General features: G+C 53.6%; 5 protein-coding genes across 5 annotated transcripts; all 5 read right to left on the reverse strand.

Moving 5' to 3' along the window:
- Positions 1-506: 506 nt before the first annotated feature.
- Positions 507-1,930, reverse strand: A1O5_11203 (uncharacterized protein; the record flags this gene model as incomplete). The annotated part of the gene is made up of 3 exons (XM_007751776.1): positions 507-1,157; positions 1,209-1,433; positions 1,484-1,930. The coding sequence occupies 3 exons, from the start codon at positions 1,928-1,930 to the stop codon at positions 507-509; spliced, it is 1,323 nt and encodes a 440-aa protein (XP_007749966.1).
- Positions 1,931-2,679: 749 nt separating this feature from the next.
- Positions 2,680-4,407, reverse strand: A1O5_11204 (uncharacterized protein; the record flags this gene model as incomplete). Its single annotated transcript, XM_007751777.1, has 1 exon — positions 2,680-4,407. The coding sequence occupies one exon, from the start codon at positions 4,405-4,407 to the stop codon at positions 2,680-2,682; it is 1,728 nt and encodes a 575-aa protein (XP_007749967.1).
- Positions 4,408-5,573: 1,166 nt separating this feature from the next.
- Positions 5,574-7,802, reverse strand: A1O5_11205 (uncharacterized protein; the record flags this gene model as incomplete). Its single annotated transcript, XM_007751778.1, has 1 exon — positions 5,574-7,802. One exon carries the CDS (start codon positions 7,800-7,802, stop codon positions 5,574-5,576), a length of 2,229 nt encoding a protein of 742 aa, XP_007749968.1.
- A 2,921-nt stretch (positions 7,803-10,723) lies between these two features.
- Positions 10,724-12,253, reverse strand: A1O5_11206 (uncharacterized protein; the record flags this gene model as incomplete). Its single annotated transcript, XM_007751779.1, has 2 exons — positions 10,724-11,806; positions 12,125-12,253. The coding sequence occupies 2 exons, from the start codon at positions 12,251-12,253 to the stop codon at positions 10,724-10,726; spliced, it is 1,212 nt and encodes a 403-aa protein (XP_007749969.1).
- A 1,203-nt stretch (positions 12,254-13,456) lies between these two features.
- Positions 13,457-17,719, reverse strand: A1O5_11207 (BUB protein kinase; the record flags this gene model as incomplete). Its single annotated transcript, XM_007751780.1, has 2 exons — positions 13,457-16,570; positions 16,700-17,719. 2 exons carry the CDS (start codon positions 17,717-17,719, stop codon positions 13,457-13,459), a joined length of 4,134 nt encoding a protein of 1,377 aa, XP_007749970.1.
- Between the last annotated feature and the right edge of the window lie 202 nt (positions 17,720-17,921).

Here is a 17,921-nt window from a genome sequence, read left to right on the forward strand (position 1 = left end):
AGATGTGCTGGCTGGTCTGTGTCAGAGGAACCAACCTGTCGAGCATTCTCTAGATGTAACGTGGCTGCACCTAGAATTTGTCTCTTTCTCTTCCTTTTCCTCCCCACAAACAAAGAGAGAGAAAGGCTTGACGCGGGTTGCGGCATCTGTGACAATCAAACACTGGTCGCCGAGTCACAACTTGGAATAGGTCGTGTAGGGGAGTGAAGCTGAGGCTGAGACAAAGACAGCAGTGAATCAAACAAACTGGCTCGATTGCATCGACAACCTGTCGGTTCCAAGGGCCAGCTCACGAGCCATGTCTCATGCCCGAGTGTTGTATTGCCACTACTTCATCGTACGCTGACTGCGGTAGATCAAAGTCTAATAAAGAAAATGACTCGAATTCCAGAACACAGATCTCACGAGTGCTGAGAACCCTTTGACACCCTCACTTGCTGGCCACAAATCGATAGCAAGATGTCGAGGAAAAAAAAAGCATATGTCGAGCACAATTGGCACAATTGTCAAACTCCGCACATCCCAATGCCGCCGGATCTCACACCTCGAACAAGCTCGAGCAGGCTATTTGCAGCTTCTCCTTTGATCACACTACTAGTGAGACCAACGCCTTGGAGTGACTTCCGCCGGAGGTCAGTGTCCGCTTCAACATCATCTCCGTGTCCACTAGGCGCCGGGCTAGACAGCTGCAAGGGCGTGCTAGGCTCGGTGTCTTGATGGGTCGCTCCCACGGTCAAGTGTTCAGCCGAGTAGTCTGCGCGCAAGAGAGGAGGACTGCTGGGGATATTGGGCAGCGGGTGGACCTCGCTGCTCTGACTCCCTTGCTGTGGTTCGAGTTTATGATTCCATCTCGCGGAGAAGGCTGTTGGAACTATCTCTGGCATTGGCAGGCTTGAGAGAAGCTTAATAGCCGGTCTAGGACCCATGGTCGCGCGAGCTCGCGCCATGGCAACTCGAGTCTCTTGCGCGGCCGAGTTCTCTGGTCCAGGGCTCGGTCGCACAGTCGATGAAGATCTTGGGGACGAAGATGACCCAGTGAGCTGCGGAGGGGGAGATGTGACTTTGGGGACTTGAAGACGCGCGAATGGTCTTGTAATCTGGTTGGTTTGAATTTTGTAGAGGGCGAGCTGTAATCGAGTCCGCAGCGTTTCAGCTTTCTAAAACCAAAGTTAGATCAAGGAGTTACAGAGGACAAACAGGACATGTACCTCGAGCATCATCTCCTTCCTGGCGTCCTTCTCCGTCTTGGGCCTTTTCTCCTTTGCCCTTTCGAGCTCTTCTATCATTTGCATGTCTTCATCTTCCGACGAGCGGTTGTTGTCGAAGTCGATTAGGCTGGACATGCTTAAGCTGCTCTGAGAGGCTTCTTTGGCCAGATTCGGGCGCAGAGGCGGGACAAGCTGAGATGTACTTTGACTGAATGTGACGGCGTGCTACATCTATCACTTAGAAACGACACGTCGTGCCATTGAGCCTAACATACCATCTTGTCCAAGGTCTGCTGGCTCGGCTCGTCGTGTATGTGGAATTCGCTCTCCATTTGAGACGATTCTTCCTGAGAATCACAGAAAGAGGTGAGGGCGGTGTCCAGAGTCGACCTGCTCTGGGCCATCGAGATTTGCGCATTGTCTTCATTTTCAGACTGTGTCGCGCTCAGTAGCGCCGAGGTCGGTGACAGAGGGGTGGCCGTAACAACTGTATCTTGGGACCCTGCTTGTTCGTGATCGTGTACTGCTCCAATCTTCCGTTTCTGGCCAACGCGAGGACTGCTTGATGGAGAGTGCCCCGAGGGAAGAGGACGCTTTACAGCGCTTGGTTGCGCGATAGGACTGGCGAGTGGTAAGGCTCTGTTTGGCACCTTTGAGGGCTGCTGATGCATGGGCGCGTTGGGGTCTCTGTCACCGAGCACGCGTCTCGCAGGCGACGCCATTTTGCATTCAATGGAGATAAGGTGAAGTCAGGTCTATAAAACTTCAGGCAGACTGAGTAGCATGCCGCGATGTCAGTAAAGCACACGAGTCCAGTTGCCACAATAACTCACCACAGCAACAAACGCTCGCACTCTCTCCCAAGATATACAAACGACCCAAGAAACACTGCAACAACAGAAGTTCTGAGAGCAGTAAAAGCCCGAGTTCACGGTGCCCCCTTGCAAGGCTGAGTGCTCAATGCAGACGCGATGAGACCAAGCGTGCATGCAAATCGCGGTGTCACGTCGACTCGAAAGAAGGCGACGGACGGCGACACGGGTTCACAACATGAATGAAGATGATGGCATTTCACGCACAGGCCGCATCTGGCCCCCGAAGATCAACCAGCAGCCCACTGTTGGGCATCCGGGAGTCGTAATTGGATGCCAATGGGTGCCGAAAGGAGTCTAATGGGTCATGCCGCCGGCTAGCGAGGCTTCGGGAGAGCACCCTTGAGCACCCCAAGAGTACCCCCCAATGGTTCACCTAGCCTGCCTGAGTTAACTGACTTAAACTGGGGCTCGCGTCCCGCAGCTTTAACTAGCGAGCCGCGTCAAGTGGGCACCTACCAAGTACTTGTACAGCTCGTGCTCTGTCCGGGGAAGCCTCGTCAGCCTCGTGAGCCATTACATAGAGCCCCGCTTAAATACCAGCACCATGACTATTATCTGCAACTGGGATAATGCATGCTTTCTGGTCAAAGGAAAGACTACATTTCCATATCAAACAGTCTCTCCAACGTCTCATCCATCATCGTTCCATCATAGACATACTCCCTTCTGAACGATCCTCGCACATGCTCGAACCTTGGATATCCTAGCCTTCTTGCCAGTATTCCAAAGCGCATGGAGAACCATTCCGTCGGTGGTGTCGTTCCCGCGGCGTTACCCGCACTGAGATTCTCTGGTTCCTGTCCTTGTGCTCGGGCCGCGGCAGCAGCTTCTGGCATCACCGTCAAATCTAAGATCTGGTTTCGTCCTTGCTGCTTCCTCACCTCCTCCTCGAAGCATGCACCAATGGCAACGATCCAGAGAAGATCCTGCGCCTGTGCCAGGGCAGACGGGTTGTTATTGGCTACCGCATCCAACAACGGATCTTCCATTTTCGCTGCCAGATCGAGGTCCTTGACCCGCTGCAAGAGCACTGTGTCCATGGCTTTGATCCGTTCCAACATCTCGGCATGCTGCGTTGGTATTGCGAACCACGGCTGCTTGATGGGATGGGCTTCAAGGCTGAGATAAATGAAAAGTTGGGCTGCAAGGCACAGCGACGAGTCCAGCGAGCTGCCCGGCGTGTTTGGCGAAGGCTGTGTGTTGAGCTGATCTGCTGAGCTGTGCCAAAGGTTCCACAGGCGCATCTTCAGGGCAATCCTGCGGAGAAACGACCATCGGAAGATCGGACTGAGGTGATCTTCGTCGGACCAGGTCCCCTGCCTTTTCACCTCTTCGACAGCAACCAACTCTCTCAGTCCCGCCAAGATATCTGACAAAGTACTACCAAGGATATCAGTCTGCCGGGATAACGGACTGCGAATCCCGTCGATTTGTCGAGGCGTCGATGTCATGGATTGAGCATTCCACGGTCCAGGGTCCCATGACGAGGGATCGATTTCAGTGCACGTACCTGTTACGACGGCAATTTTGGCAAAGAAATGCACAAACAATTCTCGGTAGACCAAGGGGAGCCTGTTGAGCCCTCCCAGAAGTTGAATCAGCCTCTTCAACGCACAGCGGTGTTGGAAGCAGCTGTCATCTCCTGTCCGAACAGACTCTGAATATTCCGCGCTCGCCAGCGGCCAGATCGTCTGCAAGATGAGAAGTAGTTGGTCGTACGAGTAGTCCAAGTTCCCGATCAGACCCCGGAGGCATTTGAAGCACCTCACAGAATATTGCATGGATTTTTGCCGGTGAACATCTGCCTTCTCCGGCTGCGCGATGGCCATCAGGTTGTAGACGTACGACAGCAAGCCGTTCAGAGGAGCCGCATGTTCGAAGTACTTTCTATACAAGACCTGATGGGCCAGGTACAGACTTCCCCCCTCCCGGCACGCTCCGAGTTCGTCGGGCCAATTGATTGCATACGTAAACGATCGGGTGTAGGTCAGAATGTCGTGGCTGTCGGCAGTGACAGGGACAGGCATCGAGTCAAATGGATCGGACTTTCCATTTCCAACGACACTAGAGGGGTCGAGAGGAATGATGGACGAAGCAGTGGGATCGCTCCACGCTTGGTCGGCACATCTCTGTCCAGCATGATCTGAGGCCGACTGGACTTCGTCACACGCAGTTCTTCTGTTCTTCTTTCTTCTGTTTGGCCGGGCAAAGGACGCCGCACGCAATGCCAACGTGCGTACCTCCTGGCGATCTCGTGTCCCTGGAAAATTGCCGGGTGTCTTGGCACTCATAAAGAGCACGCGCTTTGAAGTTGTCGTCGTCATTGTAACAGTCGACTATCAGGCCTCGTAACGGTGTTTTGCGGGCCTGATATGTCGGAGAGAGGACAAAGGGAGGTTCTCAACGCCACTCTGGTCCTTTTCTTGTATTTTTAAGTCAGATCGGCGACCTTGCCTTCAAGTCACCCAATCCAAACTTCCCCAGAGGCTTTTGGGGCGTCACGACAGCGACCGTTGGTACCGCTTTTTGCACACTTGTTAGTCATCCTCTTGGGCAAATCAAGCAGATAAAACAGCCGTGCCAATGCAGGCAACGGGGCAGGATATGCAGCTTCTAACCGCGAAGGAAGGGGACTAAGCTGGACCTTCCCACGAATCGCTTACAGGACAGGTCTACTGAACGATACTGCGCTATCGATTTCATACACCGTAATTACCAGCGCGGGGACCGAAGTTTCTCGCCGGTTTTACCGTTTTGGTGGCAGAGCCAAGGCTGCACGAGGCTGTACTGCAGGCGGAGGCCCAGAGAACGCGCCAGTGCGACAAGGGAAAGATTGTCCAGCAGTGCGAGGAACCAAGGGAGTTGACAGGTGATGCTCATTCTCCATTTTTTATTCCCACTCGTACGTCAAATTTCATGATCTCATAAACAGAGCAACCGGCGCCAACCTTTCCAACAGGGGAAACAATCCATCCACCATGTGCTGGCGAGGCTGTCCCGGTCTCCATCAAATCTGTCTCATCTGTGTGCAGGTGCAAAATGCCGCTCAATAGGACCACCTTGACACATCATGAGCCCTTTCGGAATTGTCATCAAACAGATCAATGCTCCCCGTCGGCTGTTCCGCAAGCTCCAATCACTATCTTCAAACGCTGCTATCATCAAGCCTGTTGATCTTGTGCTGGCCCTAATGAAACGTCCAAGGGCAAATTGCTTTTCTCTCCCATCTTACTGGTCATGCAAATCGCTGTGTTGATGAACCAAAAATGCCGCGCAATGCTCTCTCATGCAGGTCTCGCCCGCACCTGGCCCATTTCCTCCTCTGCAGATTTTTCATATATGACTCGCATGGAATCTGAACCGTCAACGCCGTGGCACGGAACCTGGACCAATGTAAATCGCACCTGCGGGCCACAAAACTTATGCTCTTCTTGTGAAATCATCATCATTGTCCAACGAAAAACATTATACTTGAAACCTCGCTTCTCCGTCAAGTAAATGGATCATCCCTGGATCGGGAATCCGACATCGGTCGCAGAAAATGAGGTGGATGAAAAGTATTAAACATCGCTAGCCGTTCTCCGATGCTCAACCCATTGTGCCCATGATTTGGTGTCGTCGCAAATGCACTTGTATTAATGAAAGGGTCACTCAGGCTCGGCACATGTCGAGGGTTTTTGGAGCGGTAGCTTCGCTTGTTAGGATCAAGTTCAAAAGGGCTGCCTAGTCGCTTCTGACTTGAATCTGGCTCGGGTGGAGCAAGGCCGCTCGCGTTCGTCGCCCGAGCATTGGGGTTTGCCAGAGCAGTCAGCGAGGCTGGCAAGGGCGGGACTGGCGGAATACCATCAGTGCCGGGGACTAGAGGGGTCGGAGGAGTGAAGAGTCGCTCGACGTGTTCTCGATTGTTCATGGCGCCCAAAGTTGCACCTCGATTTCGAACTCGAATTCTCCGCTGGTTGAGGTCTCCTGCTCCAGTAAACACTAACTCCGGTCGAACCTGGCGCTCTGGCTCAAACACAGCCGGTGGAGGGAGATTGTTGAGGTCGAGATTGAGTTTCTCAATATTGCTTCCACTAGGGCTCAGCTCGTCCTCCAGGTTATGCTGAGCACGTCGCTTGTTGGCGTTGAGAGAGCTTTCCGGCTCAAGCTTAAACGGAGAGAGCAAACGCGTTCCGGTAGCGTGAACAGTCTCGAAGTGATTGTGGCTTATATGGCGCCGATGCTGACTGTTCGAGTTGCTCGATCCATTCCAAGTACTGTAATTGAACGGCGAAGCCAAACGCGGGATATTGCTTGCGACTTGCAGCTTGTCGGGCTCTGCCTCGATGCCTAGACCTGCAGGAGTGGAGACGGAGATGGCGTCGGAGGAGGAAGCGTCGACAGGGGTATTGAACCAGTCGTCCGACATCAACTGTGTTGGAGGCGAATCTCCCGTTACCAGCTGGGCCAGAGGGGCAGTTGCACCACTAGCAACGAGTGAGATGCCGAGTTCTCGCGTGGCATAGGTAGTTGACGCCTGCGGGTCTTGATGAGAAGTCGACCGAGCCAGTCGAGACGACGGCCGACGAGGAAACTGTTCGTGAAAAGGCGATGGGCTTCTGGATTCGCGCAATCGCTGATAATGGGCCGTGATGGTGAACTTCTCTTTACACAATTGTTTTAGTCGCTTTCTCGTGGCTGACTCGGAAGGCCAAGGACTCCTTGCATCATTGTGGTCGGTTCGGAGAAAGTCATTCGGTTCAGGCGTCTTGTCCCTGACAAAGTTTCGCGTCTCAATGACATTTCGCATCTTGTATCGTCGAATGAGCGGTTTGTTGACCCTTGAAGCTTTGGGCCATGTCTCCTTGGCTCTCCGAGCTACACGATGACAGACACCGGTGGGAGGGATGCTGCCGGGTACTGTCTTGAATGGGGTCACGGTGGGATCTGCCAGATACATCTGATAGACGTTGAAGAGATGGTTGTCCATCTCGATGCTCCATTGAACATTGACCTTGGACAGCATGGTGTTGACCTTGAGCTTCTTGTTCTTCTTCCTCGACGGCGTGTCAGGGATTATGTTGACCTTTGTTGGTGAGAATGGATCGTGTGACTCGTTTTCAGGACTCGTGGCGCTGCCGTCGAAGGAGGTCGGTCGAGTGGTGAACGTGTCGTCTGAGGATGAGAAGGACGAATCCGAACGGATCGAGCATGCTGAGGCAGACCGGTGCATGTCCCAAGCGCTGTTCTTGTACTCCGTCAGAACGATCTTGGTCTGGGCAATTGGGGTACGTGGAAGTTGTGAATCTCTGAGCGCAGACAGCTTCAACCTCTCGCTGGGAGAGGGGTCCGTGATGCTGTGCGTGTAGACCGGTCTGGCCAGGTGATGGTGCAATTCAATCGACGGTAGAGCAAAGTCGACGTCTGGAAATCCAGCATCTTGTTGTACCGAATGAGCACTAGACGGGATGGGAATGTCGGAAGCAAACAGCGTTGCCGGCAGAGCGTTGTTACGCGCCTGGAAGTTGTCCATCCGAATTCGCGACCGGCGCAAACGACAAGTGGAATGATGGGGCGGTGGAGGCAATTTCAGCTCCGCGAATGTCTGATCTGGAGTCTTGGGGTCCTCGCCGCCTTCGAGGCCCAAAGGCGCGAAGTTCCGGGGAAGGGTTATGGACATGTGTGGTTTGCGCTGTGCGGACGAGGACAAGAGCGTAGGAGACGGTTTGCAGTTGGCCATGGGTTGTATGAGGGATGCGCGCAGGCTGAATTCTGCAATCTGATGGTCGGCGCGATATATACAAGCAGGCGCAGAGAGCCGAACGGTGCAGCCCGGTCAAGGACTTCGAGTGCTGTTCCTTTTCAAGGGTTCATGCTAGTGTACGCGCGTTGAGACGGCTATGCGGTTATGCGGTCGGTCACGCGGACGAGGGTCGATCTGAAGGCGCCACGGCGGCTGTAGGTTGAATCGTATGCACCTTGAAAGAACAGGAGATGTACAGCGATGTATGAATGAAGGACGAGCGACTCGGGATAGTGGTGGTGCTGTGCTGGACGCGCAGACTTTCGCGGTGGGATAACGTGGCCGCACAGGGACGAAGCAGTAATAGAGGTTGAAGCTGGGAAAATGATGGTGGCTGGGAAAAGTAGTAGGAGAAATTGGCGAGACCGGGGGGTGAGGTTGATGAGACCAGGGTGAGGGTGCAGATATCAAGTGATGGACGTGTTGAAGCCGAATGTCGTAGGTGAGAGGATGTTTTGTTGCCGTCCAGACAGAGGGGAGAATGATGTTTACACTGTTGACGTGATGTGATGGGCGAACATGGGATGTGGGAAGTGGTAGGTGGTGTTTGGGTGGGAGGATTGGAATGTTGGAAGTCGAAGCGGGCGGCTGACTTTTCTGGAGATGGGAGACAGCGAGAGGAGGGCGAGATGGGGGAAGACGAGTGAAACTTGGAACTTGGGAAGGGAGAGACGGAGAAGGACACGTCGGACAAGGGACAAGCTCTTGTCTCGTTTGGGGGGCTTCCCAGCTGGTTCAGGTTCCGTTAGGCGTCAAGTTCTGGGCTCGGTCCCCGGGAACAAGCCCAACAAGACCAGCAAGACCCGGATCCCAGGCGGTGGGCACTGGGCAGTGGAGAGAACCAGACGGGGGAGGTGCCCAACGAGAGACGTGGGCGAGGGAGGGGCACGTGCACACCCCAAGCCCTCAGTAGGCCCTAAGTTGCCGAACCCCAAAAAGCTCGCCCAGAAAAGAACAAGAAGTATGAGATAAAAGGGGTGGGAAAAAAATAAAAAACAATTAAAGAAGAGGCACAAGGTGATAGGAGAGAGGATGCAATATTCATCTTATTATTCCATTCAATGGAGCCACTAGCGACGCAGAACAGAGACACTTTACGTGGAAATCTTGTAAAGAGAGCAGCAGGAGGAGTGCATGCAGTAGCAGCAACGGTAGTTCACTCTCTGACAACGACTCTCCATCCTCCTCCTGCAGAAAGAGGAGTGATATCGACCACTCCTTTGCGCTTTTCTCGTTGTGAGTGCTCGCTTCACTTTGCTCGGGTATGCCCAAGTCGCAGCCATTTTCTCCATCATTTCTCCATCATGCTGCAGAGCACAGAACTCGCGGGTCTTGATCCCAACACCACATGTGCATGGTTTCCCCCTTCCCCTTTCCCCCTCGATCATCATGTGGCCTTTCCTGCATCCTCGTTATGCTCGGAGGTATTGATGGTGCTGCTCAGTCATGTTCTGTTGGGTTCCATGACGGTCGTGTGCCTTGAGCTGTTCCCCCCATCTGTCCTGCCATGGACGCGTCGAGTCTCCCGCCGAGAGACGCGAGATCGACGCGCTCTCAACACTAAACACTCTAAACACGCTAAATGCGCTAAATACGCGAGCCGAGCTTGAGTGGTCCATGTACTGCCAATCAACATCTGTGTTTGGCTTATGGCGCTGACACCACTGCGAGCCACTGCGCGCCACTGCGCGCCGCTGCGAAAATTCCCTTCCGCTCACTGTTTGTCCATCAGCTCAATGGCTTGGGTCGCCAGGATCACTCCATACTGGGTACCTCCTGCGTACCTCTCTCTCTCTCTACCTTGCCTGGCTGCTCATGCTGACCTCAAGTCCACTCCGTGACCTTGCTTCGCAAACTATCAACACCAACGCATAGCCGTTTACCGTTGAAGCCCGCTGATGCCAGTGTCCCCTTCCCAAACAGACAAACATCCCAGTTCAGCACCAAATATGCGCATCTAGGTCGAGTACGGAGTATCCTCCGTCGGCGATCCCAAGAAAAGCAAACAATCCCCTTTGTTTCGACAATGTCTCTCCTTGCCCTTCTTTCCCAACAGAAGTCAGGACCAGCCATTGCCAAAGCCATCCATCCCTTCCCTTGGCCCAACGTTGACAGGTTCGAGATCCGACCGGGTGAGTGGGTGGGTTACACGGAACAAAAAAAAAGGATCTCTCATTATTGCTAGATGACGATGTCAAACATTCTGCGAAGAGTCCCGTGCTGGAACTAACCGGTAAGCCTTCCTGGTGCCGATATCTCCTTACCTGATCCTTTTCAAACCTTGTCAGACCCGGACTCTTGGAGATGGAAATCGAATCGAAGTGAATCGAGCGAGCAACCCATCCCGTTGTCATTACGAATGCCGTTGCAACCATCTGGGAACGGATCCTGGTCCCTTTTGGTCCTTTTGGTCCTTTTGGTCCTTTTGGTTCTCCGTTTCAGCTGGATTTTTGAGCCCTGTTTGCCATCAGCCCTAAAGCCTTTGAGCTGGATATCATTTCTCATCGACGGGGAAACATATTCGTTCCACAACGAGGCTTGGTGTAGGTGAATAATAGCAAAGAGAGAGAACACGTCCTATCAACCAGAGCAAACTAACAAGCTCGAGCTGATGAAGTTTGGGCTTCTTCATATGTGGTGGTATGAGATACCCATCTAGAATGTCCTACAGTATTATTATCACGGCGTCGTCCATCGTTCCATGTACGGTCATCATTCCCCGGCCATGTGCGCGGTCTATCTATCATCCTGCTGGTGTTTCGTGACCCATTCCATAACCCAACCCTCCCCTTACGCAGTGTCCCACCTAGGTATGCACAAACCTCGCAACTAGGTAAGTGTGGTTCTCCCCCTCTCCCTCACCCCCTCCACGGTGACGCCACCCTGCCCGCTTCCTCCGAATGCTGCTTGGTATACGCCTGGATTGCCATCCTCGCGCCAATCCCTTTCCTCCTGTAACCGTCCTCCCAACTTCCCACCAGCGCGCGAATCACCTCTTCGGCAACCATGACGCCGCGGTTGATGTCTTCCACGCCCGTCCAGCCCGGCACGTGCAGGAAAGCCACTTTGCCGAGTCGGTCTGGCGCGTGGTCTGTCTGGGACTGAGAGGCGCTAGAATTGGACGAGGCCGAGGTGTTCAGATCGGGTGACCCCGATAGCGATGACTCGACTTCTTTCTGTTGTGCCGCTTTTTGGTTTCCTCCGTTGTCATCACCATCAGTCCGTCTCTGCGACTCCAACCATCGGCGGCTCAAGCTCTCAAACAGGGCATACTCGCACAGAAACCGTCCGGCGTCGCAGGACAACTTGACCACGGCTTTTCTTCTGTTCTCGTCCGCCTTGGTCGATGATATAGGCACATTGCTCGTCCCCCACATCAGGTTCAGGGGGATGGTCCCTCGTCCGATGGGCATGAGGGGTACCGCTCTTGTGGACAGTGTATCGATCTCGCTGTCTCTCTTTCCGTGTTCTGTCAACGCCCTCTCCATCTTCCCTCTCCCCAAGAACCCCCGCTCCCTCAGTCCAGTCTGTACACCTTCCTCCCAACGAGCAAGCACGTCGACCTCATCCCATCCGACATACAGCACCTCGGGCACCCCTTCCGTTTTCCACCGATTCTCCCCCCAGGTGAAGCCGTCGCAGTCGTCCACGTCCTTTATCCGGTAGTTGTCCCTGTGCCCGCGGGTTTCGAGGGAGTAGCAGTCGCGCCCGCCCGCCATGCCGATGTGCAGGACGAAATCGGGATTGTGGGTCGAGATGAGGGTGGGTACGGTGGTGGAGACGGTGGAGTAGGAGACGCGGATGGCCGAGGGGTAGACGATCAAGGTGATTTTGTAGTCGGGTGCTTTCTGCGGAGAGTCGGTCGATGGAGAGGGATAAAGCTCCTCGGGCAGCGCCGAGGCGATCAACCAGGAGGGATTTATGAGGAAAGATTTAAACGGCTAGAGAGAGGGTGAATATTAGCATGGTGCCAATCGAGGTGAGATAGATGACACGTGTTGGGGGAGGTTGGCAAGGGAATCGGGTCCATGGACATCCTCCCCAGAGACTCTGCCGTGTCAAGACGCGAGACCTAGCACTATCATACTTCCACAACAGCCGGAGAAATAGATCAAGCCTGTTGACGCCTCTCACTGTCCTGCCCCTGTTCAACTGGGTTTCCGGATATTTTCCTGCCATTCGCCGCCTTTCCAAATACATCACGGGCCACACCAGCATCGAGAACAAATTCAAAACCCGAGTCGAAGAGAAGAACTTACACCGAACCCCGTAACAAGCACCTTCACCTCCCTCAGGGGAGACGCTCCATCTGTTTCAATCTGCCCGTCGAGGCCGGCGCTACGTTCCGGGAGGAGCGGGTCCGGCGTCAGAGGTCCGGCGTCGCCCATCTTCAGTGTGGAGATTTATGTTTTAATGGCTTGATATGTGGTGTTTGGAGGAGTTTGGTTGTTTTTGGGCTGTCGCCCTTTATCGGCCGTCGATGATGCGTAGTCTCTCTGCGGCACGAGATCTCGAGATTTGCCCGATCGCAAATACAGGGACGGAACGGAGCGCGAAGGAATTGGGGGGGAATCTGCGGAGTCGGAGTGGTGGAAGTGGGATCAAGGAGGTCTGAGAGCCCTGGGGAGGATGGGAGGTTGGACTCGAGACTGATCGTGATAAATAGCGTCCAGTGCGTCGCTCGCAGTGATCGTCCTGTTCTCTTTACAAATCTGCCGAGAGCGAGGAAGCGTACGGATATATCCGTGCGGAAGGACTGTGCGTGTGGTCTGCGTAGGTATGTGTATGTTTTTAAGAGGGGGAGAGAGAGACGAGAAAGCGACCAGTCCGCTTGTTGGCTCAACGTCAGCACACTTGACGCTGCTGCATCATGCGACGATGGTGCACCCAGAGTGTCGCCGCCGTGGTGAACGGACCAGGCGTTGGAATGCCAATGAACAGAGGAGAAGATGGTAATGGGAGATTTGAATAATGCGATTGTCAAACGACTTTTCTCGGCTCAACGGGTGGAACCTTTTGAGAGTAAGGTGATGTCAACAGCCCAGATCCCAGGAACCATGGACTTACCAGTTCTTGGTATATTGTACTGACACACGACTCAAGGTGTCGATAAAAGTCCCAATCTTGAACTCGGGTTGGATCTCCTCATGCTCTCCTCTCTCCCCTCCTGTGTGGCCCTTCTCCCAAGTGCATACCCACCGACGACGAGAGGGGCAAGTGGCCGGGCTCCGGCAATCACTCCGCATCTCGCGTGGTGGCGATTCGATCGGAAAGCTAATTCGAAGGAGGTTCGGTGTTTACTCACATCGGTATGCGACTGACTTCTGAGACTGTATCATTGTCGCTGTCTGCTCGTTCAACAGCCATCGATATTGATCTCTGTACCATGCGCCATCCGAAATCCGAGTCTCTCGAGGAATAACCTCCCGTTCGTGACTTTCCAAGAGATCCCACATGTCGAAATCTGCATGAATGTTCCGTGTATCCAATAAACAAAGCCCCCAACGCCTCGCTTGGTCGTGGTCCTCCATTAATCTCCCGGTCGCGCCATGGTATCTAACAACTCAACGCAACAACGTCTCTCTGATCCCCTACTTTGCGCATACCAACCGTTCCATCCGTCTCACACTTGCCCTCAAATCCCGTCCGCCTCGTTCTCCCTCTTCCCCAAGCCACTTCTCCATGGTCGCCCTCACTCTCCTCAAATTGCCCTGAATTGGCATCTCCTCCCCATCGGCAACACAGCCTGGATTCAGCAGTGCCGCGAATACATCTCCCCAGATATCCTTCTCCCAGTATCGTTTGAAGTTCTCCTTCAATTTCCATTCCTTCTTTTGGCCTGGTCCGGCCAGCATATTCCCTCCCGCTGGGACCGTCTCAATGTATTTTCCAAACAACAACGAGTGAATCACGCCAGCAGCCCCGTGATAGTCAATCTGCCACTTCCAAGGGCGACATTCGCGGATTTCAGTACAGTCCTGAGGACAAGACGGCCAGTCGGCGATGAACTGTGCGTTGGGCTTGAACATGCGTGTATCGATTCCGCGGCCGAAGTCGATCAGCTTCAGACCCCGAGACTGCCACCCGTGATTTCCCTCCGGATCGAACGGTGCCGTGACATCTACCGCGGTGTCAAAGCGGACAAGGCAGTTGTCGCCTTTCAAATCGCTGTGGATGATGCCCACGCGATGAAGGTCCTCCAAAGTCCGCAGAAGCTCGACGCTGAACCACATAGCCAATACTTCGTCCAAGCCCTCGGCCGGCTTGCCGGCTTTGACGTTCTCGGTCCGCGCCATGTTGACCAAGTCGAGCAATGTTCCTTGCGGACTGTATGAGAGGACGAGGTATGCTTCATCGTGGTAGAGATGGCATTCGTGAGCGAGGATGATGGACTGCATGCTTCGCGAGGCGGAGCCGAGGCGCTGTCTGACCAGACGGACAATGTGGAATTCCCAGGCTAATGTACCCGGAGGAGATTCAGTCTTGAGAGCTTCCAGTGGTTGGCGGGCTGGAGCAAGGTGGCATGACAGTGGGCTCTTGTTCTCTTTATCGTTCTCGTCTGCCCCTTCATTCTCGGCTGGGTCGTAACTGTCGACCAGATACACCGGCGCAAATGCTCCTTCGCCTAGTTCTCGCTTGACCGCATAGACTCGAGTTGCTTCACCAAATTTGAGCACTGGAGGGACCGCTTTACTGGGGGTTTTATCGTTCTGACCCTTTCTTGGACTGGATTTAGCTTTTGTCTTTGCCTGCTTTTCAGCAAAAGACTTCAACGCAGGATAGCGCCCAAAGGTGACAGTCGAATGATCATGGTATCCCTTTTGTGTGGATAGCGGTGGAAAGACCGAGCTGAGAATCTGCTGTCGAACAGCGTCGTCACATGGATTACACTGCAGGTCCGGGATAATTGGACCTTTGCGAACTTTTGTCAAGGGCGATCTAACAACCGGCTTAGGTGGCAGAGCAGAAGTCTTCAAGGCGTCCCCCTCTGTGTTTGAGGCAGCGACAGGGAAGGGGTTGAGATCTGTCGTCTTGCTGGGACCTTTCTTCTGCGGCGAGGGCGTAATCACCTCATCATCAGTCGCACCAGTTTCAACATATTTCCTCTTTGCCGCCAGAGAAGCAGATGTTGGAGTCGCAACTTGCCGGTGTGGGCTGCATAGGAAAAGATCCTCAATACCGATTTTCGATGGGCTCTCATACTGGGACCTGCTAGGGGTCTTGGAGTCAAAATATCCGGGAGCGTTGAAGATGGTCGAAGGAGCAAATGAGGATTCAGTTCGCTCTGCGATGGGTGTCATGAACGGCATCTTGTTCTGTGCCAGCATTGCTGGGTCGCGGTAAGGTCGATTTGGGGTCGGCTCATAGTCGACAGGGGCGATGGGGATGAATCGAGGTTTATGTGGGATCTCTTGGTGTTCGGGGAATTCGTTCTCGACTGGAGTAGGCAGATCGTCATCATCGGTGACACTGTGATTTCCAGGTACCTCCTGTTGTTGTGCGTCTTCCTCCTCTGGTATCCCTTGGTTTTCGGAGGTAGCGACAGTGCCGTCTTGATCAATGTCGACATCTCCAGCGTCTGTCGCACCCTCATCGATGTCACCAGCCATCATGGCAATGGCTTTGGTGTCCAGGTCGTCGAAATTGCCCCCAGCAATGGCAGCAATGGCTTGAGTGTCAAAACCCCCAAAACCAGAAGTCTGCGTTGGATTTTGGCTGGACGAGTCTATACTCTCTGTCACGTCCTCAGACCTGTCTCTACGTTTGACTTTGCGGTGATTTTTGGCTGAAGTGGTTTTGTCTTTGACACCAGCAAAGTGCGTTGAGTCGAGACGCGGAACGTGTTTGCTGGTGGTGAAGTCGGACCAGGGAGAGACACATTCGGTTTGGCTCTGATTCTGTGAGTGATTTCTTCTGATCGAGGCCAATGTATCGTCACCGTATTCACTCCCAGGCGCTGATACTCGTCCAGTCTCTGTGCTCTCAGCATCACCCGCAGTACTGTAGCCATCATCAACTTCACCCTCGGTGAAATCTGTGTCATCGCCACTCTGAGTTTCTTCTCTGGCTAGTGCTGGTTTACGGAGCGGCTGGTTGAACATGTCGTATATCTCATTCGTGGCAGCCTTGGAGTGGAAGGTCATGGTTGGCTCCTGCGATGAATTTTTGCGCTTCAATTTCTTGCCCGTGGGTGATTCCAGTCGAGTTTTGACTGTCTGAGTCTCTTGTTTGACTTCTCTAATCTTCAACTTCTTCTCTTTCTGTTTCGGCGGCTTGGTTGATGACTGAGAATCAGACTCGGGCATGCCGACCATAGATTGAGTGGAGACATCGTGAACACTGAGGCTCGAGTTTACACCACTGTTCAGATCGATCTTATTAGCGAACGAGTGGGTGAGATTCTCGATATCCTCTGGTTCCCGGGACTTGGTGATTTTCGATGTCGCTTTTGCGGCGGCGTTTCCGGCGGCGGGCATCAATGGAGTTGCGTCTTTGCGTGGTCTCCAGTGAATTTCAGCCCAGCCTCTCGACATGGCTCGAAGTTCTTCGAAGCTGAATTCCTGGTCACCGATAGGGGGGTAGATAGCTTCCAGGTCTACGAAGACCCGTTCCGCTCGACCGGTGCGTGGATTGACAACTTGGTCCAGTTGTTTTGAGTCTTGCGTTGATGAAGATCGCTTGGACTGTCCCTGTGCTCGTGATGCCTAGGGGTCAAATAAAATCGGTCAGTCGCTCTATGGTCAGGAAGAAGAACGGGACCGAAATCTTGAGTCGTCCACAGAAATTCAGATTCGTATTATCCGAGACTAGACGCGGAAAAAGGTCAATCATACCGGGTCCTTGAATACCTCCATCTTTGGCACTGAACCAACTCTGCCCCCGGCCTTTAACTTCTCCCCGGCCCATGGCCGAGCTTCAATGGTGTTTTCCTTCTTGCGTTCCTTCATTGATCCAATGGTATCCCATCCCTTGGTGTTATTTGAAGCCAGTGGCTGCTGCTGAACACTCTCAGCATCCGAGAAGATGGCCATCTTGGGTTTGCCCGAGCGCGACGTTGGCGCGGAGCTGCCACTCAAACCATTCCTCTGACGAGCCTGTGGATCGTCGCCGCGGTGGGCGGAGGCGAATGGATCAATCTTGGCTGCGAGAGCGGGTCGAACGGTTGGCAGCGCAGGGGAGCTGGGCTCATTGTCAACTTGCGGCCTTGCATCGAACCTCTGCTGGAACTGAGAGTATTTTCGCGCCAATCTCTCCGTCGGTCTGGCCTCCCGTTCAGTCCCCAGCTTGTATACCTCGTCTGCTTGTATCCATCTCCCTGCGGCTTCTAGCCATGCCGCAAACTCTTCGTAGAACAAGCCCAGCCCTTCGCCAATCCCGTGTCGAGCGAGAAACGCAAAAGTCTCCCTGGGGGTGTCCGAAAACAGGCGGATATAATGCAGCCATAATTTCAGGTAGCGCGGATCATTTTTGTAGTGCGATGAAGTAAGAAAAGCCTTGGTGGCTCGCTCTAGCAGCGGAAGGAGCTGGGACTGAGGCGTTGCTTGAGCTGATGGGTATGCATTTAGTGTCCATTTGACATATCGGTCGTAAATATCGAGAGGGTCGTCAGAGTCTGCTATTGACTGCAGTTCAATTTCGTATTCTTGTCTGATCGCGTCGTTCAGTGTCTTTGTCTCTTCCAAAGTCGGAGTCGCGTTTGCGCCAGTTGATCTGGAGGAGGAAGGCAGGGGTGACAGTATAGAGGCGAGCTGTTTGACTGAGCGGCCGCCAGGGAGGGATTGGATGTTTTCCTTGTGGGTTTCTATAATGTCGAAGTTAATGAGGTCGCTGTCGGTGGCGACAGGTGCGGCCATTGCTGCTGTGGTATCGCCTGCACAATCTATCCCTGTGTCCGCTAGCTATTATGTGGTCGTGCAAAATGTGCTGTAGCAAACAAACGGAATCAATGTGGTGGAAAAGAGATACAGGCGAAGTGAGTTGATCGGGCAACCTGCGGTCCCTGTCGAGGTGTCAACAAACAAATTCCCCGAGTGGCCCCGAAGTTTAGCCGAGACT

Source organism: Cladophialophora psammophila (genome assembly GCF_000585535.1).
Source record: "Cladophialophora psammophila CBS 110553 chromosome Unknown aczJe-supercont1.24, whole genome shotgun sequence".
In the NCBI taxonomy this organism is placed as follows: Eukaryota; Fungi; Ascomycota; class Eurotiomycetes; order Chaetothyriales; family Herpotrichiellaceae; genus Cladophialophora; species Cladophialophora psammophila.